Here is a 25,507-nt window from a genome sequence, read left to right as displayed (position 1 = left end):
TTTGAGTCACGAGGTGTTTGTCGTCGACATCAGTGGACCAGCTGAGCGGTTTTCTGTGGTAACTCCATCGTCACCGTACTGCTGGCCGAGCGGCTAGAAATGTGGAAGGTGAAGTTAAGCGTGAGGTCTAAATGTGCGAATCACGATCAGCCTCCCAGTCTGAAGGGAACCCACGATTGATTGGCACGTCATTGGACCCTTGGCGTCAGGCTGGTGACGTCGTGTCACGTGACTTCTGGGACCGCACCCTCTAGCAACCGGAACCTCAAAATGGCGTCGCGATAAACCAGAATCTACAAGCATGAGAAGAGGAGAACATCAGAAGAACTTGGAGACGTGGAAAAGGCCAAAGGAGGACACTGAACCGCCCCCTGATATTCAGACCCTGAAAAATGCCCAGGAAGACCCCCATACAGTGACTCCTCCTTCCAATGAAGTGGTGAGACGGTCACATCTCTCGTGTGTCCCACTGTGCAGGTGGTCTGTTCCTTGGTGTCGCTGGTGTTTAGCTACCCTGATGCCCGTTTCCAGATGCTTGGCGCCACTCTGCCTGTTCCCGACCGGACAGACGCCTTGGCAGCCTCACCAGGCCTCAATCTAATAAGCATTTCCAAAAATCAATGGGCCTTCCTCAGCCAACTAATTTGAGCCATTTGTCTTTTCTTGATTATTTATGGATTGGAAAAATTGAATTGAGAGTCTAACAATTTCTGTTGGGGCTGAATGTAAAGTCATGATTGAGCTGCAGCCCCCGGAGGGCATCCGCCCACCCGCCTGCCGCCCCTCCAGCCATCGATTGTCTCTTATCGCGTCCCCTAAACCCCGGAGACGCGCTGTGGCCAGCTTGGAATTCCACGTTCGGCTTCTCCGAGTTGTGCCGTCCTGGGTCACCGGTCTGCAGGGTGACAACTCCAAGGGGTCTTCTGAGTCGTTCTGCACGCGTGGCTGTTTGTCTTCTGTAACACTCTGGTGAGAGTGTGTGAGAGAGTGTGTGTGTGTGTGAGTGTGAGTGTGTGTGTGTAGAGAGTGTGTGTGTGAGTGTGTGTGTGAGGTGTGTGTGTGAGTGTGTGTGTGTGTGTGTGAGTGTGTGTGTAAGAGAGTGTGTGTGAGTGAGTGTGTGTGTGTGAGTGTGTGTGAGTGAGAGTGTGTGTGTGTGTGAGTGAGAGTGGTGTGTGTGTGTGAGTGAGAGTGTGTGGTGTAAGAGTGTGTGTGTGTGTGAGTGTGTGTGTGTGTGTGTGTGTGTGTGTGTGTGAGTGTGTGTGTGTGTGTGTGTGTGTGTGAGTGTGTGTGTGTGAGAGTGTGTGTGTGTGTGTGAGTGTGCACGCGCACACCGTGTTCTTCCAGTGTTTTCTCCTGGACATGCCATGTTGTCCAGAAGTCTTGTCAAGAAAGTGCCTTCAGCCTTTAAAATGTCACACGCATGATGTCACACCACATGACTTCTGACGAAATACCCACTGGTAACTGGGGGGGGAGGGCCGTTAATGTGCCAGTGTCTCACCCTGCCCCGCCTGCTCCTGCCCAGTCATCTAGCCCCTCCCATGCTGCGGTCACTCAGTCCTCTAGCCCCGTCCCACCAGTGTAGCATTTGTCTGTGGGTGGGGACAGCGATGGCCGCAGAGCGTGTGATGGGTTTAAAATTCATTTTCAAGTATCCTCCACAATTTTGATTTTCAGGCTTCACGGGGGTCCAGAGTTAAATAGGTGATTCCGGGACCCCGAATGTCACTTTTCTTTATTAAAAGTGCCATTAGTTGTACTTATGCCATTTTAGTGTGGTGTTCTTGTTGTTAGCAGCAGCGCTGCCATGTCACCAGAGGGCCACTGTCATTTCAGATGTCTCCCAGTGTCCTGTCCTTGGATCTCTGGCTTTGGGAAGCTGTGAACTAAAATGAGAAAGAAGGGCCGTCTGTCTGGGGCTTCAAAGACTGGGCACGGCATCTAAAATAATGGAAATGTGAGGCGACGGGCACGACAGTATCATGCCGGCGGCAGGCGGGTGTGAAAGGCGCCATATAAGGGGAGATGGACTGACAGATAATTGGTGTGAAAGGCGCTATATGATTCCTTCCTCACTTGTCTCTCGCTCTTTGTCTTGTCCCACCAGCAGCATTCCGCAGGGGACATGATGATCCGAAGTGTGCAGCTCAAACATGCCGGGCGCTACTCCTGCGTGGTGGAGACCAGCGTGGACGCCGTGTCTGCCGAAGCGGACCTCGTTGTCAGAGGTACGCTGCCTTTATTTGGGGGGCCGCGTGGTGTGATGTGCTTTAGAATTTTAGCAGATGTTCAGGCAGCCATTTGCTTGGCTTGAGTCCGTCAGGGTGGGCACAGTTGGGAAGGGAGACAAGGAAGGGGCCGTGCAGAACTCCAGCAGATGGGAAGGTCAGTGGTCCACGTGAAAGGACCACTAGATGACCATGAGGGGCTGTAAGTTGATTGTCAAAGCAGCAAAGAATTGTTTTAGGAAGCAGACACCAAAGTCTTAGAGTTCATAATATGCAGAGTTGGGGTCCCGTCACGCGACGGCCAGAAGTCCAAAGCCAGGCCCCCCGTGAGCTCCACAGGTCCTCACCTGCACAGTCAGCCCGACTCCAAAGTCAAGAGGCCACAAAACGTAATTAAAGGCTTTTAAAGTCGCAAAGGTCAGAAAGAGAGGAAAACCACAAAAACCCCTGGCCAGGTGATAACGACTGACCGCTGCCAACGAGAAATCTCTAATGAATCCAGAAAGAGCAACGGCAGGAGGAGCTTCAGGGCTGATGTGTCGGGGAGGCCAGGGGGCTACCGGGGGGGTTTGCTTTCTGTCTTCACTATTAATCCCTTTTGGACTTTCTTTAATAGTTTTGGTGTCTCTTCTTCTGTGACACCTCCAGGGCGCCCCCCGCTGGCCACAGTGTGACGCACAGCGCGACGCACAGTGCTGCCCATGTGGCTGTCATCCTGCCTCGGGTGTTGAAACTGTACACAATGCAACGATGATGATGATGATGATGATGAGAATATGTAGCAATATAACAAGGGCGTTACTTAAGGGCAGCCATTTAGGAGTTCCAAGCAATGCCGGTGGTCTTCACTGCCACCTAGAATGGCGAGGGAGTCGCAGTGGTCTGGTCAACATCCACAACCAGAGCGAGCGCCTGGCGCCAATGTGCTCGAGTTCTGTGAGGCCCCGGCCGCAGTTTGGGTCTCCACTGCACTGCTGGAGAAAGTCCAGAGGAGAGCAGTGGGGGGCCGCCTGAAGGAGGGGGAAGAGGTGACCTGACCAGGGGGTTTAAAGTCATGAGGGTAATTAGTAACGTTTAGTGCCGGTCATTTCACACACACTTGGTGGACTGGGGGGCTGTGAAACTCGAGCTGATGTTGTGCTGGACGGGCAGAGAAGAAAAGCCCACTGTGCCACTTGGGGGGTGAGGGGGGGGTGGGGTTTGGGCTATTTAGGAAGGAGGGTTGGCAAGCAGACAGAGCACCCACCTTGGCTTTAGTGGTCCAGTGCCATCAGTTTACTTGAGATCGGGGCGGCCACAATGGGGGTCCTCTTACAGCAGCATCTCCAGAAGTGGAACTCTGCGAGAAAGTCAACTCAAGTGCAGAATGGGTGGTCTGCCTGTGCCACGATGGGCTCTGGCATCATGCTCAGCGCTCCTCCACTTGTCTTTCATGGCGACACAGCGGCTCGCGCCCCCCGTCGTCCAGCTGTCTTCTCACGGCTCTCGTTTTGTGTTTCAAGGTCCGCCGGGCCCACCTGAGCACGTAGAAGTAGAGGAAATAAGCGACACCACGGCGCTGCTGTCCTGGAGGCCGGCCCCCGATAACCACAGCCCCATCACCTCCTACACCATTCAGGCCAGGACCCCCTTCTCTGTGGGCTGGCAGGCCGTGACCACAGGTAGGCGCGGGGACAGCAGGCAACGAGTGGCACTGCGGCTGTGAATCGTGGGGTGGGGGCACCACGACGGCCTACTCACCCTGCGCTTCTTCTTCTTCTTCTTGTCTTTTGTGTTTTTATTCTTCTCCCAAAATGGCTCCCTAGTTCCAGAGCTCATTGACGGCCGACAGCTGACAGCCACGGTGGTCGAGCTCAGCCCCTGGGTGGAGTACGAGTTCCGGGTCGTGGCGAACAACGCCATTGGCATCGGGGAGTCGAGCGTGCCGTCCAAACAAGCAAGGACCGAGGAAGCCAGTGAGTATCGGCCAGCGCCGTGTCCTGTGGGGGGCCTGGCGTGACAGTGAGTCCTCGAAAGGGGGGTGACAGAGGGGCGACAGAGGGGCACAAGGGCGGGGGGCAAGGGAGGAGAAGGAGGAGGCAGTCTGCATGTGGGATATTCACTCTGTCAGTCTGTCATATAGTGCCTTTCACTCTGCCTCTCTGTTATATAGTGCCTTTCACTCTCATTCTCTATTATATAGCGCCTTTCATTCTCTATTATATAGTGCCTTTCACTCTGTCAGTCTGTCATATAGTGCCTTTCACTCTCCCTCTCTGTTATATAGTGCCTTTTGCTGCTCTCTCTCTATTATACAGCGCCTTTCACTCTCCCTCTCTGTCATATAGTGCCTTTCATTCTCTATTATATAGTGCCTTTCACTCTGTCAATCTGTCATATAGTGCCTTTCACTGCTCTCTCTATTATATAGCACCTTTCACTCTCTATTATATAGTGCCCTTCATTCTCTATTATATAGTGCCTCTTACTCTCTGCTGTCATATAGTGCCTTTCACTCTCCCTCTTTATTATATAGCGCCTTTCATTGCTGTCCCTCTGCTATTTAACCCTTTTCTTTCTCTCTGTCTGAGTATCAAGCTATGCCTTCCCTATGTCCCTATTATATAGTGCCTGTCCCTCGTCCCCTATCTCCTGTCCTGTCTGCCAGCTGTCTCTCTTTGTAGTATATGGTGCCTTGCCTTTCCTTTCTTCCCCCCCTTCCTGTGTCTCTCCAGATGTTCCTGCTGTCCCCGGCTCACTCTGTCACACGTCACATGTCACCTCCATCATCCTAACCACCCTCGTGTTTTCGTACCTTTTTTTTTTTTGACAGTCTCTGGACACTTTACTGTGTTGAGTTTTCCAGTCGCTGTTGTCCTTTCGTGTTCCTCCAGTCCTCCTCGCTGTCACTTTGGTCGTTTTGGTTTCCTTCATTTGTGTTGTCACCTCATTTCCTCTGATTGACAACTTTAAGCCCCCTGAGGGGCCCTGGATTTTTGCTCTCCCAGTGAAGGTGGGCCAGTGGTCACTCCAACACATGAGTTCCAGTTGGTCACCAGTTTGTCTGCCAGCTGAAAGGCGCCATCAGCAACATCTATTTATACAAAGCATAAACTTCCAAAGACAGTAAATTAAAATGAGCGTCCGATTTGGAATGAAGGCGTCAATCCGCACTGAAATAATACAGGAAAGTATGTGACTAAAAAATAAATAGAAAGGCAGGCGCTATATGACACAAACAACAACATGTCACCGACAGACAGCCATGAAAGGCGCTATATGACACAAACAACAACATGTCACCGACAGACAGCCATGAAAGGTGCTATATGACACAAACAACAACATGTCACCGACAGACAGCCATGAAAGGCGCTATATGAGAGATGGCCACATAGTAAAGACACTACAAACAGACAGGCACTCGTCTTCATCGTCATCGTCATCATGGTGACCCAGGCTAGCTGCTTGCCCCCCAGTCTTTTCCCTCAGCTCTCCACAGTCCTGGGCCCCTCTGTGATGACACCTCCAAGCACATCTGCTGTACCCCCAGATTGACAGACACACATGAAAGGCGCTATATCACAGGTGACGGCCCCTCAGGTGGTCAATGACTTTTTGATCAGAGCTCACCTTTCCTGACATTGGCACACTTGATGGCATTCATTCCCCCTCGGACCTCCGTGGCCTTCATGGCTGAATGTTCCATCCACTGGTGGCAACCCCCCTGTGTCCAGGGTGACCTGAACGGGTGACTGGCTGACTGGCTCTGCCACCCCCTGGGCCCGTGTGGCTGTCTAAAGGGTCTCAGATGACTTGGCTTACATTTGAACTGGCTGTGTCAGCACCATGCAGAGCACCAGAAGAGGAGCGGGCAGATGGACTGGCACCTTGTGCAGGGCGGGCGTCTCACTTGTGGCCTTAAATTGTTAATTTGAATATAATGTGGGTAAGAACGAGCGTTTGATTAAGAATAACCAGCATGGCCTGCACATCACTAAGATGCCACCCTCAAATCCACTTAATCCAGTCTTGGTGATTGTTAAGGGCCCACGGGGCATCGCTGTGCTCTCAGCCCCTGCCAATGCAGGTCATTTGTGTGGCATCCTGACTTCAGTTTAATTATGTCGACGCCACGGCGGACCTGATGCCAGCCTTATGCAGCTCATTTGCACCACTGTCCTCACGTCTGTCATTGAAATCCTTGAAGTCTTGCGCCAAGGGTTGCCCGTTGTTGTGGCCTACTCTACATCCCCTTGCCCTGTTTCCTTTTGTAGAATTTGAATTTGTGTCCCCTGTTGACAAACTGCTGCCCGCTTTTAGCCCAAGCAGATTGGACCCTTTAAGGGAGTGGAATGCCCACCATCCTGGGTGTCCTGTAAATGAGGTGGACAAAAGCAGCTTACTGTGGTGGGCCAACACCTTTCATCCAGGACTGCAAAGCTGGCACCGGGGAGATAATAGTTAGGGATGGGATGGAGTGGGGAAAAAGAGAAAAGCCCACTTTGCCAGCCTGTATGCCACTGTGAGAAGAAGTGCACCAGCAGGGGGGCAGTGTCACATGTCCCCAAGGTGACAGGAGGGTAGGCATGCAGAGCTGAAGATGCTGATATTCTGTAGGAACACTAGGGGGCAGCTAAGCCTGTCTAATCCTGGACGGATGAGTGGGGCCACAAATGGCATGAGAAGCGGCAGAATGCCATCTGGCATCCAAGAGTGGGCACACAATAATAATAACAATAAGACATCCCACAGTGCCAGGCTGGGTACCCTTTTTATTGAGGCAGGGAGTAGGGGGCTCGCATTGCATTGTGCCCCTCTTATGGGTACTGAAGGAGCAGTGACTCCTGGTGCCACTAGGGGGCAGGTGTCTGTAGCCAAAAGGAAGGCCCCAGCTGAACCTGGGGGTAATTTTGGGGTTTGGCCCCGGGGGTCGGGGGGCTCACTGGTGGGCGAAAGACAAAGGGAGAGCCACCCTACCAGACAGACGGGGGTTTAAATGCCTGCCCAAAGAAGCAGCTGGATGATGTCCCTGATTTGAACTCCCAGTGCTGTAGCAGTGGCACACGATGTGGCGAGATGCCAGGAGGGCGCCCCCTGCTGTTGCATTAGTATGTTGCCCCGGAGCAGATCTCTTTTCAAAGTGCAATTCCCCCCCCCATCCTAACATTCACAGCGTGCCTCCCAGTCCCCAAATAAGTGTGATGATGGGCACATTGTAAGGCCACTCGCTAGTCGTCATGCCCATCCTTGTGCCATCCTGCATGCCCATTTGACTGGCCGCCTCAATCACTAAAAATGCCTTTTGTTTTCTTCTTCCAGTTCCAAAGGTGACGCCATCCAACGTGAGCGGAGGCGGAGGGAGCCGGTCTGAGCTGGTAATCACCTGGGAGGTAGGCTGACCACGCTGGCGCTGCCACCAGTGCCACTAGTCTTCTTCCTCTTCTTCTTGCTGTCCTCCTCCTCTTTTTCCCAGTCACTCCCGCTGGCCATTTCGTTCAGTTCTTGTTCTCGCCTCCGCTTCATTAGTTGAGTCCCGTTGGCCCAGAGATGAAGAGCCTTCAGAGTGGCACCTCAAGTTTTAATTTCAGTGAAGTCCCTTGTGAATCAGCAGAACGCCGTCAGCTAATTGGAGGGTTCGATTAAACCTGCGGCCCCCCTCCCCAACTCAGCACAGGCCTCATCTGAACCCTGGGATAAGACTTGTGGGCACCGCCTCAGAGCTGGCGAGGTGGTGACAATGGCATGTGACCTCCAGCATGATGGCAAAGAGCCTCCTCCATTAATAGTTTGACTCAAATTACCTGGGTAGGGGGCCCACCTGCTGACATGTCAAGGGGGCATTCAGAGGCTGGTCAGTCTGCCAGGCGCTTGAATAGCCCTGAAATTGGGATGCCACTCTGGAGGCACTAAGGGGTTAGGGTTAGGGTCCTTGGGACCCTTAGGTGGCCCATCGAGGACTGTATATGTAAGCCCTGGCGATGGGCGTTGAGACAGAAGGGCATTAAGCGATGAACACGAAAATCTGGACAGGACATCCGCATACGGCCACAAGGGACAAGACACCACCCAATGCATCACAACAGGCTGAGCTCCTGACCAGATGGCTGCCATGCACTGGCACCATAGATAGCAGTCGCGAAGAACTGGCACTGGGAGGCGCACACACACACACATCAGATTAGAAGAACCTGCACAGTGTCACCCGTCACTGACACTGGCACCGTAACAGAGCAGATAAGTGACACACAAATCAGCTGTGCAAGTCGTCCACTCATGGAGAATGGACATTGTGCCCATTGTTGTCTCCATCACCGGTGCCATCCCGCACAGACGACACAAAAGCCTTCAGACCTGACAGGCGACCCAACGCACGGACAGACAAGGCGGCCATTTTAAATACGTGTCACAATGTGAGCACACGATCCCTCAGCCCCTCGGACATGTGCCCATGTTACACCACAGGAGGCTGCCTGTGTCCTGGTGGTATTTTCATTTTGTTTCATTTTGTTTGATTTTTGCTTTTTTTCCCCACTTTCCATGCCAGTGATTGTGTTCCTGCCCTCTTCCTCATGTTTTGTGGGTGGATCCCAAGAGGCGGAGCCACCTGTCCATCACTGTTAAGGGCCCACCCCCCAGCCCTGTAAAGCTTGCTGGGAGATGAAGTTCTCTCACTGCCCATTTGTGCTTTCTAGGCGTCGGTTTGCCCAAGCCGGTGTGTTCTCCAGGTGCCCCTCTGACAATTGTCTGCCCTCCCTCCTGGTGTAGTGGGCTGCTCAGACTTGACCCGCTTGAGGACCCTGACATTCCTTGTGTTTTAAAAAGAGCAATGGCCCACCACTGGAGCTGATGGACGCCACTTGATGCTTCACCTCATTCTGAAGCCCCTCCCCTCTCTGTGCCCCCTTTCTGTTGGCGTTGTGTGCCCCTCTACACACTGTGCCCTCTTGTTCTCCCTCATGTGGGACCTTATGGAAATCTGTCTGAAAGTTCACCTCCCTGGTGGTCCGCCTTTGTTGTTTCCTCCTGGGATTCCACCATATTAGTGCTGACTGCTCTTCTCCTTCTTTTCCATAACTGTGGTGCACTTTGATCTTAGTGGAGTCCCTCGGATCCCCCAGTGCCACCATTCTGTCGTTGTCTGGGTGAAGCTGGCATGTACTCCCTGGATCTTCACTTGCCTGGCAGCGAGTGGCTCTGTGCACAGGTGCTGGACTGGCACCCCACCCAGAGTTCTTTCCTGCCTTTCCTTGATGCTGCCAGGATGGGTGACCCTGCGTTGGACTCTGCGGGTCACCCGGGGCTGTTGAGTTGTGTTCTGTAGTGGCCATTGCAGACCTACTTGTTGTCCTCCTGTCAAGGGGCGAATGACCCTTTTATGCCGCTCAGGTGTAATGAAAGCCATCGTTAGCTTTATAAATATTTAGGGCGCTGAGTGCTCGGCCGTAATGGAGGTCGTGCCCGCCTGGTGTGGGACTCTGGGTCACGCTTGGTTTCTTTGTTTTTTTTTTTGGCAGCCTGTTCCCGAAGAGCTGCAGGCCGGGCCGGGATTCGGCTACGTGGTGGCCTTTCGCCCCCTGGGCTCCACCAGCTGGATGCAGGCCGCGGTGACGTCGGCGGACGCCTCCAGATACGTCTACAAGAACGAGAGCATCCCGCCGTTCTCCCCGTACGAGGTGAAGGTCGGGGTGTACAACAATAAGGGCGAAGGCCACTTCGGCCCCTCGGTCACCATCTACTCGGCGGAGGAGGGTGAGTGCTTCTTAAGAGCTCTTGTAGTGGGCACACTTGGCGGGGGCCGAGGTGGTCTCTGGAATGGTCCGTCCTGCACCTCATTGTGTCATCGTGTCGTCACACGGGCCAGTGAAGTTCCTGCTAGTGTGTCTGCCTAACCCTCTGGGGTGGACACCAGCTTATTGGTCAGGGCTCTAGGCAGTAAGAGACCTTCTGAGGGTCCGGCTTGATTGGCCAGACCATTAGGGAGATGTAGCATGAGGAGCAGGTGGGCCACGTCAGGACATCGGTGACCAACATGCCATGGAAACTCCAAATGAAGACTTGCTCCCTTTCAGGTGCCTCCTGGAGACCACCCCATGCTGCCCCCCTATGTGGGACTAAACAGGTCGCCAAGCAGGCAGCCTCCTGAGTCTCTGTGCCACTTTCTCCTACACAAGGGGGCCGTGTGCCCAAGACACCTGCATACTACACTTGGTGTTATATGAGCTCTGTGCTGCAGGCTGGTGTGGCATTCTGTGCCAGAGTCAGGGGTGGGTTGGAATGGCTGGAAACCATGAAGACCTGCAGACAACATCTCGATGAAGGGCTGAAGCCTGGAACCCTGGAGTTGGCAACACCAACCACTGTGCCACTGCGATGCCCTCTTTACTCTGTGACACGGGCCTGGAGTGAGGGTAGTGTCCCTCATACAAGGTGACGTATGGAGTTTGGTGTCAAAACCCCCAGAATGGGGCTGAGCTGTTAAATTATCGGGCATTAAACGGTGTGCAGTGCCTTTGAATTAGGCTGGCATGGCAACCCACTGCTTAGCACTTGAGGAACTCGAGTTCAGATTCTGTGCCCAGCTGCGCTGTGCGAGGCTGGCATGTGCCCCTGGTGCTCTGCTGGTCCTGTCAGTGGCCAAGTCTGTGGCGTGCCCAGTGCCACCCTGCGTGTTTAATGGCGGAGCCCAAGATGGTGAGAAGCCCCGAGTGGAGGGTCTGCTTTTAATGTGCCCCTCGTATTCCCAGTTCTGATTTAGGTTATGAATGTAAATGAGGGGCTTCTCGTCAAACTTTGGGTGTTGGTTTTTTATTCTTCTTTTCCAGAACCCACCAGAGCGCCAACTAAAATCCGAGCTCGGAGTCTTTCTGCCTCAGAAATCGAAGTCTCCTGGCGTCCGGTCTCCGGGAACACCAGCAAGAGGAGGGTCTTAGGCTATGAGGTGAGCGGCAGGACACCCCCTTTGATGGCCTGAGTTGATAACTTTGGTGACGTTCGTATTAACGTGTAAGTCGTGATGCTTGAGGGCTCCGTGGGTCCAACAAGTGATGCGACTTTCAGTCGAGGGGCACGTTGAGGCCAGAGGGGGCGTGGCTTGTGACGATTGTGATGAAACTTCAATCTCTCCTCCCCCACCCCCCCAGAATGTGACCCTCACTGCGGACGAGTGACAGTAAAACTGCGTGGGGGGGGGAGACGTTCACTGCCAGCCACCCCATAGCACAGTAAACAACACGGGTGCCCCCATCATCCATAAATTACTTTCTCAAACCCAAATGCCCCCAGTTGCTGTGCCATGCCCACCATCTGCTGACTTGTTTGACATGCCTACTTGGACCCGCCACTTGGCCTTGGTCCTCTGATCCATTGCTGTCTCTGCTCAACCTCCTACGGTGGCACAACATGCCAGGCGCCATTGCTGGGAACTCGACATCTGCGAGCGGTAAGGTGCGCCTTGGACAAATACGGCTTCTGCTTTGCCAGTTTGGTTTTCGATTCTCATTTGGTTTCAGTGCCCAACTGTGTGCCCTTCTGGCTTCACCAGCACTGTGCCATGTCCTGGTCCTTTAGTCATTTCACGGCCATGCCAGTGGTGGCAGAACGGGTACCTGGCTTGTGGGTCGACTGAGGCTCAGCTGAGGTGCTCGGGTGCAGGGTGGCATGCAGACCTCCAGTTGGCTGCTCACATTCCATGCCTGCTTGTTCTCCCGGGGTCCAGACATGTGCCAGTTTTACCCCCAAGACCATCGGGTGCCTGAAAGTCCTCAGAGGCCCTGTGTGTGCGTTTATGGGACCACCGCCCCTGCCGTGATGGGCTCTGGCCCCCCATGGTGTTATGTTTGTTGAGAAGCTTGTGGACATGAAGGCTCCCTACACGCACACACATGGGCACACTGGCATTGAACTTGTCGGGTGGGGGCACTGCAAAATGGCACGAAGTGACTTCCTGACCCCACCTGCTGACAGACAGCGCGCAGCCCCCCCTCGTCCTCGCCCCCTGTAGTTTGCTGGTGGGCTTGTGTCTTGGCTGGCACTTCCTCCCCGTGTTACTTGTGTGCCCGTCCGGTGGTCTTAAATTTTTTAATGATGTGAATCTCATTAAGTTTAACTCGCCGCGCCAAGGTCAGTGCCCTCAATTTCTAGGCAGGGTGAAATGTTACTAATGGGCTGCTTCTGTGCCCGACCACCTTTTATACCAGGAGGTAGTGAGAGTGACCTTTGGAGGCTGCTGCCAACTTCCAGAAGCTTCTATTAAGTGCCCACTCATTGTGTGGTAAGAATGGAGGGCAAATTGTTGTGTGCATTTACTCGACTCTGACTGAACGCCTGTGTGGCTCTTCTGGGGTCACCTATCTGACCCAGGGGGTCGACAGAGACAGCTGGTACCTCTGTGTTTGGGTGGGCCAACAGGGGGCACACTTGGCCTGTGATGCCAGAAGTGCCCTCTTTTGACAAACTTCTGTTACGGCCGCCATAATCGGGGACCCTCCTGTGCAGACCCCTGGCCCAAAATGATGGAAAACAGAGGGGCAGCAAAGCACAGACCATGAGGGGAAAACGGCAAAGCCGCTGCCCTCTGTGCCCGCCCTGAAGGGAGTCGCCCTCTCTGCCTGCCCGCCTGTTTTTTGGCCCGCTGGCCTCCTTTTCCATACCTGCTGCTTGGTCCTTTGATCTTGCCTCCATCTCCACTCCTCCCAACTCACCCGGTGCCCACGGGGCTGTGGTGGTCCGACAATCCCAGGAGTCCACCTGACGCCCCCTCCAGTCTCCTGTAAAGGGCTTCTGGCCCAAAGGCCATTGGCTCATCTTGAGCTCACCAGGCAGGAGTGAAGTCATGGTGGGCGGGCCCTAAAGGACCAGACAACCCATCAGGGTGGGCAGTGCCCTGGCAGGCCCCCTGGTCTCTGTCCCCCTTATGGCCACTGAGCAGATGCAGATCAAGACAGCTGGCATGGGCCCTGACGACGATTACCTTTCACTGTTGCCTGAGCCCAGCTGCCAGGCCCCCGGTTGGCACCACATTGCTGCCCCCCCCAGCCCCTGAGCATGCAGACGCCGTTCAGTTTGAGCCTACCAGCCTGCAGTGAATGCCCCTCTGGATGCCCCTTTGTCTGAGCCGCCATCGGTGGAGCCCCCGATCAGCTGCAGGTTGGGACGTTCCTGTTAAATCTGCTGTCTTAATGGGCCTTGTGTGCCACTAAGTGCCTGGCAGATTGGGCAGTGCCCACTTGTCCTACACTTCAACAGGTCACTTCATACAATCCAAGTGAAGCTCCAATGCTGGCCCTCAAGGAGTAACTCGGCGTCCTGATATCTGGGGTCCCAGAGGTCTTCGATAAGACGCCGGAGGTGAGCCTTGTGTTTTTCCAGGAGATTTTGCCAACTTCACCCCTTTTCCTGATTTTCTTTCTTCTTCTTCTTCTTCTTTCCCAGCTGAGATACTGGAGTCAGGATGGAAAAGAAGAGATGGCAAGCATCGGAAGAACCGTGGGAAACAAAACGCTGGCCGTCATCAAGGGGCTGAAGGGCAGCATGCTGTACCACATCACGGTGCGGGCATACAACAGCGCCGGCGTGGGGCCACCCAGCGTGACGGTCAACGCCACCACCAAGAAGCCCCGTAAGTGGTCCGAGCTTGGGTGGCAGGGCACGGCAGAGGGGAGCTTCATGAGCAGAGACCCTCGCTGTTGTTATGTTAATACGGGCAAAGGGAGCAAGTGTGGCATGAATGGAATAAAATGGTGGTCTGCATCTCCAGAATATCTGTTACATGTAGGGGAGCGAATAAAAAGGGCAAACGTGGGCAATGTGCCAAGCTCAGCAAGGTGACGCAGTGCAGACATAATCACTTGGGCATCATACCCAATGCCACCAGCGAGATGGAAGGACAGGGCGTGTCGGGGGCCGCTGTTTGATTGATCTGCGATGGGGTCAAAGTAACAAGCCAACCCCCCATGTCTGTGTTTGGGGGCCAGTCTGGAAGCGTTGGCACTGGCTTGGCTTTGTTTCATTGGATGGTGCCAGTCACACAGAGACCACTTGTTGGGTCTTCATGTTGCTTTTCATCGTCTTCATCTCCTTGAAACGGCCAGAACAACTAATGGCGTGTGCACAACGGGGAACACAGTGGGTTGGGGGGCGTGGGGGCGCTTTACTCAAAAAGTGAGCCAGAAAACTCAAAGCACCTGCGAGGTTTAAAGGAAACTCCAGCGGCCCCCATGTTAAGGCTGTGGGCGGTCCTTCAGCAGTGATGTCATGGGGCTCCACCCTCAAAACGCAAGGCCTGGCCCAACTATGAGACAAACGCCCCCATATAGCGCCTTTCGTGTCCAGACCCCGTCATCTTTCTTAAATGTGCTGCGTCGCCGTGACATGTAAGGACCCCCGTGTCGCTCCGCCGTTCCCTCTCCACGTCATATAGCGCCCTTCAGACGCCATTGATTTCCGCTATCAGAGGAGCGCAGGGTTGTTTAGTGGCTGATGATATCGCGCCTGTGACCGAAATCAGAGGAGTCAAATCCGCTGCCCTCGCCCTTATCTCGCCAGCGCATATTTACCCGAGCAGATAATTGCGCCATTTGCTAAAATAATAAACCGCGACACAGCTGCAGACGGGCCGGCGGAATTAATAAAGGGGGCGTTTATTAGCCGCCATGGCACAGCTGCACAGATCTCTATCTGCGGAATTGCTCGCTGGCTCCCTGGCTCGCTCGCCGGGCCCAAGTGCATGCTGGGAAGCTTGAACCCTTTGGGACTGAGCATCGAACTGTAGGAGAGCGGGCTTCTGGCGTGGCGGCTCGTGGAGGTCACGCTGAAGAAGCGTTTGAACGTTCCGTTGTCAAAGCAGGCTGGCAGAGCGCTTAGTAGGGCACCCCGAAAGCCGGACCGGGCACTGCCCACGTCACCCACTGTGATGAGGTCAGGGCTTCCTCCTGTTACCAGCGCACGGTGACCCTGACATGTCAAAGTGGCTTATACAAAGGACAGATGGCCACCGGGATGGAACTCCGGCCCGCTGCCCCCTTGTTCTGTGACATTTTTAGACCACGTGATGGTGACATTAAAACAAATGGGCAGCCAGAAGAGCACCTGAGGACGTGGGTATTCAGGGTGTCAGCGGTGACGCTTAAGAAATGGTGCTGTGACAGAGCGATGTCACCTTCTTGTCAGTCTACAGAGTGGTGAGCAGGTGGGCAGGGCCACATTGGGGCCAAAGGGCACAGACAGGCGCCATCTCAGCTCCAGACTCTTTCATTAAATGCCCCCCTAATGGAAGGACCACCCAAACAACAACAAAGACCCTCTTTCACAAATTATATATTCACATAGGACTGTGACTGGCGGGGCTGGAGGCGGAGCCACAATTCAAATCTGAAGGTGGAGCCTCAGTTAAAACTACACTGTCTGAGGGCGGGCGGAATTGATGAGAGGGGAGTGGCTAAGCTGCTGGAGGAGGCGCTGAATGTCCAGGGGTGGGGCAACAACCAGAATGAAACCTTAAAGGGGGTGCTTTAGGCGGGGCCACAGCGAACGTAAACCTTGAAGGAAGGGCTGTGGGCGGAGTCACGGGGCTGCTGGCTGTGGCGGAGCGGATGCGTCTTTGGTTGCCTGCTCCATTGGTCACTTCCTACTCTCAGTGTCTTTTGGTGTTCTGTGTGTTGTCACCTAAGGTGGCGCCATGACACACCTTGGTGGTAAACGTGGGCACGTACATTCTTAAGCAGTAAGAAATGGATGACGTTTATTAGAAAAAATGAAAATACAAAATTAGTCAAAATGGGTGAAGAGAGATTATAAAAGTAAAGGCGCCACAAATCACAGCCGTCAACGGACAGGGGGGGGTCTCTGTGTTTACCCCTCCATTAACAGCGATACCCCAGACTCCTGCCACGAGCTGTGCACAGCGCCTCCTGCTGGTGCCATGGCGCACCTCACCCATATGGGCACTTCTTGATTGCCAGTCAGTGATCCTGCGGACTCAGTGAAGCAGTAAAGCCAAAGATCAGGTCACCGAGGAGAGAAGAAGAGAAACAAGAGCAGGCGGACAGGCAGGCAGCCCTCGAGACCACCGAAGCAGAACGAGAACAGAAGGGAGTCCAGGCAGCAAAGTCAAGTCAAGGACGGAGCGAAGGATAAAGGCGCCTGCGGAAAGTGGGGGAGCAGGAAAACCGGGCCAGGACACGGCGTGCCTTTGAAGGGAGGGGTCTGCGGTCACAGATGGCCCCCCACCCTAAGTGAGTCTAAAGAGCTGGGGCGGGCGGGCAGGAGGGGAACAGCTGGAACTTCAGTGAGGTGCGACAGTGCCCTCCTTATCATCACCACCATTATCAGTCAGTGCTGACCGTAGCATCACTCCATGGGGGTCTTAATTAGGTGGGCGAGCAGGTTAAGTAAATGGACGGCTAGATGGAGAGGTGAAGATAAGGAACTTTGATTGAGACGTTTTGTGAAAGTCGCCCCGTGCAGTAAACATTGAAACGAGTCGCCGGCCGGTGACCCCCGACATTAACGTGCGGATTTGTTCCCCGCCTGAGTGCCCAGATCGGCACGTGCGGTTTGGGGCTTTGGTGGTCGCGTGCGTTTCTCAGCACAACACGGCAGCTGCTAAGCCTGCGCTTGGGAGGGAAACGAGGAAAAGCGAACTGCTGCGCCACGCGTCGCGCTCTACAGGAGCCCAGATACGGTAAGTGGCAGACTCGTGAAGGAGAAGCGCCAACTGGCACGGCACGGCACGCCACGCCATCTGCTCGCTGGACTTCGCCTTTCCACCGGACGAGACTGAGTGGGCCCCGAGGACCACTGACGTCACTGGCACCCTGGTGATGGAGGCTCTGGGGGTGGCCGGGCACTCGTGTCGTAACGGGGCAGCTTGTCATCACCACTTTGCCGAATGTTGGTCTTTTTTTTCTCTTACTAAACCCGTCGCCTGTGCTGGAATGCGGACTGGCCCGCCGATCACGAGTTTTGGGCTTCGCGTCTCCAGTGGTCGGTGAGGTTGGCAGGAGGGGCTGCTGCTGCTGTTTTTTTTAGTTTCGTTTTGTGTTGATGACATTTTTGAAATGAAAACTACTCAGATATGAAAGAGAGGATTCGCACTGAAAGCATTTGAGATATGAGGGTGTGCTGCGTGGCGATTGATCGATCGATCGATTTTTACACGTGGCCTTTTATGAGTCACCGCGTCACAAATGTCAGCGCATTGTGGCCCAGCCATCAAAGTACGGCCGGAGGAAAGTCCAGTCCAGGGCCCGGGGGGCTCCAGCGCTGCACACCTCGCGTACCCCTGAAGGATTTCCTCGGCGGCCCCGCCATTCCAGTCTGAAGACCAGCTGCTGTGTTAGCGGTGCGTCCCCAACTGCTAAGCCAATTCAGGATGCCCGGCGAGCGCGTCCCACCATTTTTAACCCTGCTTATTCCTGAGCAGGCTTAGGGGGCAGCTGGAGCCTTGCCAGGCAACATCAGGCACTTGGCAGCTTCAACAGCTGGAGAGGATGCCAACATACACACACACGGGCCAGTCCACCTAATGTGCAGGACTTTGGACTGTAGGAGGACACGGGGAGAACTTGCAAAGTCCACACAGCGAGCACCCGGGACGCCTGACTGCGAGGCAAGCACTGCGCCACCGTGCGGCCATCGCAGTCGTGCACTTTAACGCAGTCTAAGGGTCCACCCCACTGTTTTCAGGGAGGACACACACAGGCAATCCAAACCCGGGTAGTCACACAAGGCCGCAGACAGACCCCCTGAACTGGTACCCTCGGGGTGCGGCGCCTTGAGCCCTGCGCCACGTCGCACTAGTCAGCGGATTTGTATAGCGCCATTCCCAGCACACTTCGCTGCACCAGCCGCAGGTTTTTCGGCTGCCCGGCCAGATGTCTTTTTGATGAGGTGGGAGTCGCGGGTGCTGCGGACGGATGTTTCTTAAATTTAAAGGGCAGCTCGAAGTCCTCCGATAAAACCTTTCGATCTTCCACGGCATTGATCGGGTGCTATTGCAGGTGGCACAGCGCCCCCATGTGGCGGTGATCAGTATCGGCGCAGAAAATGTCAAGGCATAGAAACGGGGGTGTCGGGGGTCGCACAGGTGCACCTGCCCAGGTGACTGTCATCATGCTGGACTTTTAGATACGAGGCGCTCATGCAGCACGTTGTGTGTTCTTTTGCAGCCCCAAGTCAGCCCCCCTTGAAGATCGTGTGGAACACGTCGGACTCCAAGATCATCCTGAACTGGGACCAGGTGAAGGCCCTGGAGAACGAATCGGAGGTGACCGGCTACAAGGTACGACACTTCACGCTTCCTCTCGTGGGCCGATTCAGGGATGGGCGACATGGGTGCCACGCTGACCCGGCGGCGGAGATCACGAGGTCAGATGCTGGCTCGCCCCACATCGCAACAGCCCACCCTAACCCCGTTCCGAGTTGCGATTGAAGAAGCAGCAAAGCCACCGCACATACCCGGTAGATGGGGGGGTAGAACGTGGGCGGGGGGCAAAAGGGACCTCCAGCACAATAGCGCCTTCTCCCGAGCTGACTGTCTGCGCATGTGCCTGGCAGAGCCCCTCCAAAGCCACCAAACGGCAAAAATGGCACTCGTTTTTGTGACGTTGCACCTGCTATCGTTCCTGACGTCATTAATGATTTTTTTTTTCATTTCTGCTACGGCGACATTGCGCGACTTCGTATTTCAGTTGGCACCAGCAGACCCCCGTGACCCTGTAGTTAGGATATAGTGGGATGGATGGATGATACCATTTAACGTTTTGTTCTCAATTGTTTTTAGCGTTGTGCTTTGTCCTGTGGGGGCTCAGGTGCTGCTCTCAAGTGGGGGCTCGAGCCACTACAGCGACAGACCTCACTGAGCTTCTGCGCATGCGCCCCTTCAAGCCCACCCAACTGTAAGACGCAGGACATTCTGTGGTGTTCACGGCGGTGCTCGAGCCGTTGCCCCTCTCCACGATGTGCCTCCATGAGTCCCTAAGGCGCCCCCGCACTGACACACCGCCAGATTCAGGGCACCTCTTCGCGATGCCAACTGCCCTTCCAGTCGTAGGGCCCGTTTTGCGCGTCCACGGGATAAACCAGCGCGTACTCGCGACGCGATCGCGCAAATCCCGAAAGCTGGGCGGCTGCTGCCCCCTTCAGGTGTAACGGCGCATGGCAAGCGGCTGAGTTTAGAAGGACACTGAAATGCCCCTTTGTTTGATGGCACCTCTGCCTTCGTGAACTCACTTTGCCCACTCTCCTCACATATTTTGAACTGTGGAGTCGGTGGTGCCCTCCTGCCCCTGATGAACTTTGTCGTGGTGAACTCATGGAGCCCTTTAAGGATGAGGGGGATGGCGGTCACCGCGGTGCCATGAAGGCAACTCAAGTACCCCGTCCGTGTTTGCGAGCTACTGGCAGACGGACCCCCACGCTCCATTAGTCTGCTGCCCTTATCAACACATACCCTCATGTTAAAGTAGCGGGGGGCTTTCATGAAATGACCAAACTTAACAAGGACATAAGTCATTCAGGAGAATCAGTTTAACAATCAAAGAGCGAAAATCGTACTTGACGTCCTTAAGAAGCCAGACTTGCCCACCTCGCAGAGCCCTGGCACTCCTGTTTGTTGGCCTCTCGGAAATGCTTCATGCCAGTCACACGAGACCTGTGCCCTTTATCTGGGTGACACGGGCACTGAAGCCGAGACGCATTAAAAATGGCCGCTTTGGTCAGGAGGGAAGGAAATGGAAAGAATCCACCGGGGGCACAAAGTCGGAGAGCCGGCATGCCAAGAGGAGCAGACATCAAGATGGAGACGGGTGCCAGCTTTCACGCATGTTTGTCACACTGCTGATGGTGACAGGAGGTGACAAACTGCTGCGGCTCTTCAGTTTGTAAAACACGGGGTTCAATACCCGTTTGGGGTATGGGGTGCCATTCTGCTTCTGGCTTTCCTGTGCCCCCCTCACTGTTTTGCCCTCTGGTGGCCACATACTGTGATGCGCTTGCCTGTGCCCTCTGACCTCCTGCTGTTTGCACCCCCACCTCGTCCTGCTGATCCCCTAGTCACCTGCGGGTGCTGCCAGGTGCCAAGGAGAGTGTGGTGTGCCATGGACCACCCCAGACTATTTGTGATTTTGTTTTTGCCATTCATCACTCATGCTGTGAGGATTCCAGTGGTCGTCTGCTTCACCTTTCGGAGGGCAGCAGGTTCCTGCTGTGACATTCAAGCCCACCGTCTGCTAATGGCGCGTATGCCGCACTTTCAAAGGCAATTTAAAAAGTAGAAAAACAAAAAGTGTCCGCCAGGAGCCCCGGCGCTGATTAATTATCTGGAGGCCTGATTACCGCGGAGCCCTTAATTAATGTGCCAGGCAGGCAGCCCACGCAGGACATCATTAAGGGACAAAAAAGCCAAAGCTGTCATGTCGGCGTGGCGCGGTGGCAGCGGCTCCCCGAACCAAAGGTCACATCTTGTGAAGTGGCGTCCTTGTTATTAGTTGTGTTGTTCATCAAGTGGATCAGTGAGTGCCAAGGCGCTGGTGGCAAGCGGGCTCGCCAGGTGGGCTCCGTTTTCACTCATTAAGAGTGTGAGGCGGCACATCCAGGGCTAAGGAACATGGAAAGCGTTTGGACAGAACGTCGCAGTCACCGGGAGGTCACGGGGACCACGCTGGGCACCTTAAAGGGCACCTGCCGCCGTTGTCTTGCAGAGCCGCTTTTGCTTTGTTATTACGCTTATTATTCTGTCAGCTTTGGTTGTTGTGTGCCATCTCTAAAAACGTTCTGCCATTTTTGTGGGCGGGGCCACCCTGCTGCTGGTCCCTCCCCCACCGCTGGTTCTTTAAGTGGTGCAAACTGGGCGGGGCCAGGTGGTTGAGGGGCAGCCCCCCTGGGCATGGGCTGGTTGTGGCGCCTTTGTGGCAGGGTCCCATCGTTTAACCCCAACGGGTTCGAGTGGGTGGGCAGAGACTTTGTTAGGAAACAGTTCACTGTGGGGGGCACCATGTCGGTGATGATGATGATGATGATGATGAAGAAGAAGAAGAGTGTAACAGTGACTGCTGCCACAGACAGCTGGGGTTGGCCTAAACCTGCGGTATTTTGTCTTCTGGACGTTTCCTGCGGCCCCCCCGAGTTCAGCATTCTGGGTACTGTTTTTAAGTCCCCTCGTAACAAATCTAAAATCACACCAGCTGACCCCTAAGTAAACGTGCCCACCTTGTTTGTTCTTCTTTGGCACCGGGCACATCAGGCCGGGAAACGGTAGACGCGGGCGGAGCCCCGATTTTAAGTCGGGCCCCCAGTGCCCATTGGGTTGCGTGTTGTAAACGTTTTCCTTTCGGTTTCAGGTTTTATATAAAAGAAACAAGCAGAGCAGCACCAGCGTCATCGAGACCAACACGACATCGGTGGAGTTGTCCCTGCCCAGTGACGATGAGTACGTCATTCAGATCAAACCCCTGAGCGACGGCGGCGATGGCAGCAGCAGTAAGCAGATCACAATCCCGGGCTCTTCAGGTACCCTGCCATCTTCTTTGAAGGTCCACCCAGGACAGGACGGTGGGCTTGAGGGGTTAGCGGTGAAAGGTCACCACCCAGTGGTCTTTGTGTAGACGTCGGGCCATATACCACAAGGTGGTCTCCCACCGAGACTAGGGGCTGGCACGGTGCCCCCCAGGTAGATCGAGCAGGTTCTGAAATTGAAGAGGGGTTTGTGAGGTGAGATGTGAGTCGTTACTTGGGGTTCACAAATCATCGAGACCACCGGGCCACAGAAGCATGAGGGTGAAGGGGGGATTCATTCACACAGATAAAGAAGGGGGGGTTAAATGAAAGGGTCAAGGCACAAGATGGCGCCAGGGGGCAGACACTTCAGACAGCCACACTGTGTCCTTCAGTGACCACACTAGGGTCAAAGGGTTCTGTGCCAGGGCAGGATGGGCACTCCCACTGTGCCAACAGTCCAGTTGAGGGGGCCTAATGACCCCCCTAAGTGGGAAGTCTCAGCAGCCCCCATACAGTTGGAGAGGTCAGTTGATGAAGCTGAGAACGGCCACGGCAGCTGCTGAAATGTGGAGGAGACATCTGCTGAGTGTCAGCCACATGTTTGTGAAGCCACCAAGGACACAAGTGGGATGGTGAGGGAACCGTCCTAATGGTGGGTATAATTAAAACTGCTGAATAACAGCGCGGGTGCGGTGGCAGGGGGCACACACTGAGACCACCAGAGCCCTGTGGCCGACACATTCACAGCAGCGGGGGTCTCACCTGAGCGGAGCTTCATCTCATTGCAGCGGGTCCAGTGAGCCGATTCCACGACAAATCACCTTGTGGCGTAGTCGGCAGGATTGGCACCGTCGTGGGAGAGAGAGCTCTGAGGGTCCACAGCAGCAGGGTGACCCACCGTGGATCACATGACAGGACACCAGGCTGGTGACGGAGCGCAGTGGGGCTCAGCTGGGTGGTCCTCCCATATTAGTGGCCAGCTCTTTAGGCCCCTCCCTCTCCGCCATTTTTCTTGTTAGTTAGTTGAATATCAACCAAGTAAAGAATCAGGCTGGCTTTACGATTGTCCCCTATTTGGGACTGCCAGTCGTCACCACCCAGTAGATGTCACGTGACTGGGCATGAGCTGAAATGGCTGGGCAGCTCACATGGAAGGATGACGAGCACAACGAGGTCAGTGACACAAAGTGACACGTCCTTTAGGTGCCCCAGAATTGCTGTACGGGGGGTCTTAGCTTCACCAAACAAGAGGGTTAGGGGACGCCAACTGGTCCTGCTGGTGGAGGAGAAGGTGATGACAACACACTTGGGTGGCATCTCGTCTTCATCTTCTTGTTATTAATTCCTTTGAGCCAGCAGAAGTGGGTCGGGGCACAGCGGGGGTCTCTCTTTTAGGTCATTCTGGGTGTGTTTGTCATAGCAGAGGGCCCACCGTCCTTGTCATCGTCGTCATTGGCCCACCGTCTGACCTTCTTCTTCTTCTTCTCTCTTTGTCTTCCTCTCCCCCCCAGGCTCAGATGCCGTCGCCTCAGCGTCTAAGGTGTCCACCCTGTCGGCCCTCAGTACAATCGTGCTGTCCTTCACAGCCAGGTCGACGTTATGACGAAGAGCGCGGCTCGGACTTTCCGCTGGACTCCTCGGGATGCCAGCACTGAGTGGGACGCCGGCCGGTGCCAGTTATTCATAGATATGATGTTTAGGATTTAGAAGACATAAAGAGAAACGAAACACAACACAACCAACCAACCAACCAACCAATCCTCTCCAAGAAGAAAAGCGAAACCCAAACCCTGCAGAGGCTCGTCTCCAGTTTCCTGGCGGACCCCCGAGATGCCCCGCCGCGTCTCCGGCTGTTGTTACCAAAGCGGCTTTCCTAAATGTTCTTATATGCAGATTTTGTACGACATGTTTAGCTTTTTATAGATTCCTCCACGTCTGCCCCCGAGGCGCGTTGGCACTTTTCATCTGTTTGGGTTTGTGTGACTGACGGCAGCACGCGGCCCCCCGTGGTACAAACGAGAGGGGCGGCCGAGCTGCAGTCCAGGGCTCGTTTTAGACTCGCGCGGTGCCACCAGTGCTCTCGTTTTGTGTAACGTTTCAATGGCGGTCCGCTCAAGACAGGGAATGCCTTATTAAAACGTAAAAAGAAGAGACTCGAATAACAGAAACACGGGGGGCCGGGCAGAGCAGCTCTAGGCAGGGGTGGCATTCAGAAATTGTGTAACCCTCCCCCCGTGCCCCAATGGCGCGCTTGACGTTCTCAAAGATGGCCGCCCTCCCGGTGTTGGCGTCGAGCTTCGGAGTTCGCCGCTGGCATTTTGCATTCGATGTGCTTCTGCGAGACCCTCGGGAGCCTGAACTGGTGTGGCCTGGCGACGTGACGGCGGAGTGCCAGCTTGTCCTCTCGTGCCCCCCTCGAGAACGCTGGCTTTGCCGCCCCTACCTATGCAGAGATTCCGAGAGTTCGGCCGAGGCTCCTGGTGGTCCCGTAGGTTTCTTTGGATCCTCCCCTCCCCCTGGTTTTGGGGGTCCCATAAACGTCTCAAGAGAGGCGCATTCTGTAGCTGAAGCTTTCTGCGCATGGAACTCGACTTGGTCCTTCGCCAGGCCTTTGCCTTGGGTGACGGTGGCGAGGGCCGGCCTCGGGTTCAGCAGCAGTCGCCACTCTGTAGCGAGTGACTTTGACTTTTTCTGATAACGAGACGTCTTCTTAATGTAAAGCCTTTTTATGATCGAGAACTGAATAAATAGGAGGACTTTGTACTTCAGCGTCTCGTTTCTTGTAAGGCGACGGCACCGAAGGGGCCAAAGGGACGGGGAAGGGGGACGAGGACCTGAGCCGTACCTTCCTGGGCACATGGCCTGGCACCGGCCACAAGACCCCTCAACTGGCTGTCTCCGCTAGCAACGGAGCCCACCCTGGCGGACCACCACTCAGACATCAGATCTTCACCCGCAAGGAGCACAACGGGGACGAGAACTGGAGAGGAGTCCTTAGGTGGGATGTCACTCGTCACGACCAACCCGCAGCAGCACAACGTGACAAACGGCTGAGCCTGGCACCAAGGGGATCAGGGCACTGGGAGTGTTCTAGAAACCCTCGCTCGCTTGCTCGCTCGCTCGCTTCAGCTCATTGGCTACTTGGTCATGCTCGTTTTATTGGTGCCCAACACCTGGCTGCGCCCTCCTTATTTCAAAACGCCGTCGCGGGAGCCAGAGATGGCACCGAGCCCCATAAGAGAGGCCGCCAGCAGAGACCCTCGAGCGACGTCAAGGTGAAAAAGCCGAGCTTGTTGAGTTGTGCTGGAGCCCCCCAGAAGTGGCGTGGCTCCCCGGGTGGCCGCTGTCGATGACGATGACAGAGTCGCTCATACAAGGTCACACTGCGGTCACACTGTCCCAGTGGAGGAATAAAAAAAATTGATCTGAAAAGAAGTAGGACAAGGCAGGCAAGGTGGGCAGTGCCAGCGGGGGACATGGGCACCCTGACTCTCCTGTAGTCCACAAGAGGACCCGTTAGGACTTCACTGGTGTTCTGCTGCCCGGCCCTGGAGGCAACCAAACAAGAATCAGATCAGTTCAAAAATGGGCATCAGAGAAATGGGCAGAGTGGGACAGGTGGCATGACAAAGTGCCCAGAGGCATCCAGCAGTTGGCATCCTTCGTTGGCTTTTAATTACAAGATGAGCACCCCCTCCCAAGACTGGATGTGTCAAAGCCACACTCAGATGTCACAACTGCTTTAGTCCCCCTGCCACGGCCGTCCGCTGGGCATCGCTGCAACAAGATCAATTAGGAGAGCT

At 54.8% G+C, this 25,507-nt stretch overlaps 1 protein-coding gene across 3 annotated transcripts in view; it reads left to right on the top strand.

Annotated features, from left to right (window-relative positions):
* LOC120541719 (contactin-4-like) overlaps positions 1 to 23,483 on the top strand; it is a 429,737-nt gene extending 406,254 nt beyond the window's left edge. Inside the window, exons 14-23 of one of the 3 annotated variants that reach the window (XM_039773606.1) lie at positions 2,108 to 2,228; positions 3,731 to 3,889; positions 4,034 to 4,183; positions 7,530 to 7,600; positions 9,725 to 9,959; positions 11,033 to 11,148; positions 13,641 to 13,827; positions 18,377 to 18,489; positions 21,548 to 21,716; positions 23,216 to 23,483. In XM_039773606.1, coding sequence (XP_039629540.1) covers positions 2,108 to 2,228; positions 3,731 to 3,889; positions 4,034 to 4,183; positions 7,530 to 7,600; positions 9,725 to 9,959; positions 11,033 to 11,148; positions 13,641 to 13,827; positions 18,377 to 18,489; positions 21,548 to 21,716; positions 23,216 to 23,307 — 1,413 coding nt within the window. In that variant the 3' untranslated portion in view covers positions 23,308 to 23,483. The remainder of the gene's footprint in view (positions 1 to 2,107; positions 2,229 to 3,730; positions 3,890 to 4,033; positions 4,184 to 7,529; positions 7,601 to 9,724; positions 9,960 to 11,032; positions 11,149 to 13,640; positions 13,828 to 18,376; positions 18,490 to 21,547; positions 21,717 to 23,215) is intronic. The other 2 variants (XM_039773607.1, XM_039773605.1) reach the window with 2 other exon arrangements.
* Positions 23,484 to 25,507: the final 2,024 nt, after the last annotated feature.

Source organism: Polypterus senegalus, chromosome 12 (assembly GCF_016835505.1).
Source record: "Polypterus senegalus isolate Bchr_013 chromosome 12, ASM1683550v1, whole genome shotgun sequence".
NCBI classification, from domain to species: Eukaryota; Metazoa; Chordata; class Cladistia; order Polypteriformes; family Polypteridae; genus Polypterus; species Polypterus senegalus.
The sequence above is the reverse complement of the archived record's forward strand: the minus strand, read 5'-3'. Positions and strand labels throughout refer to the sequence as shown.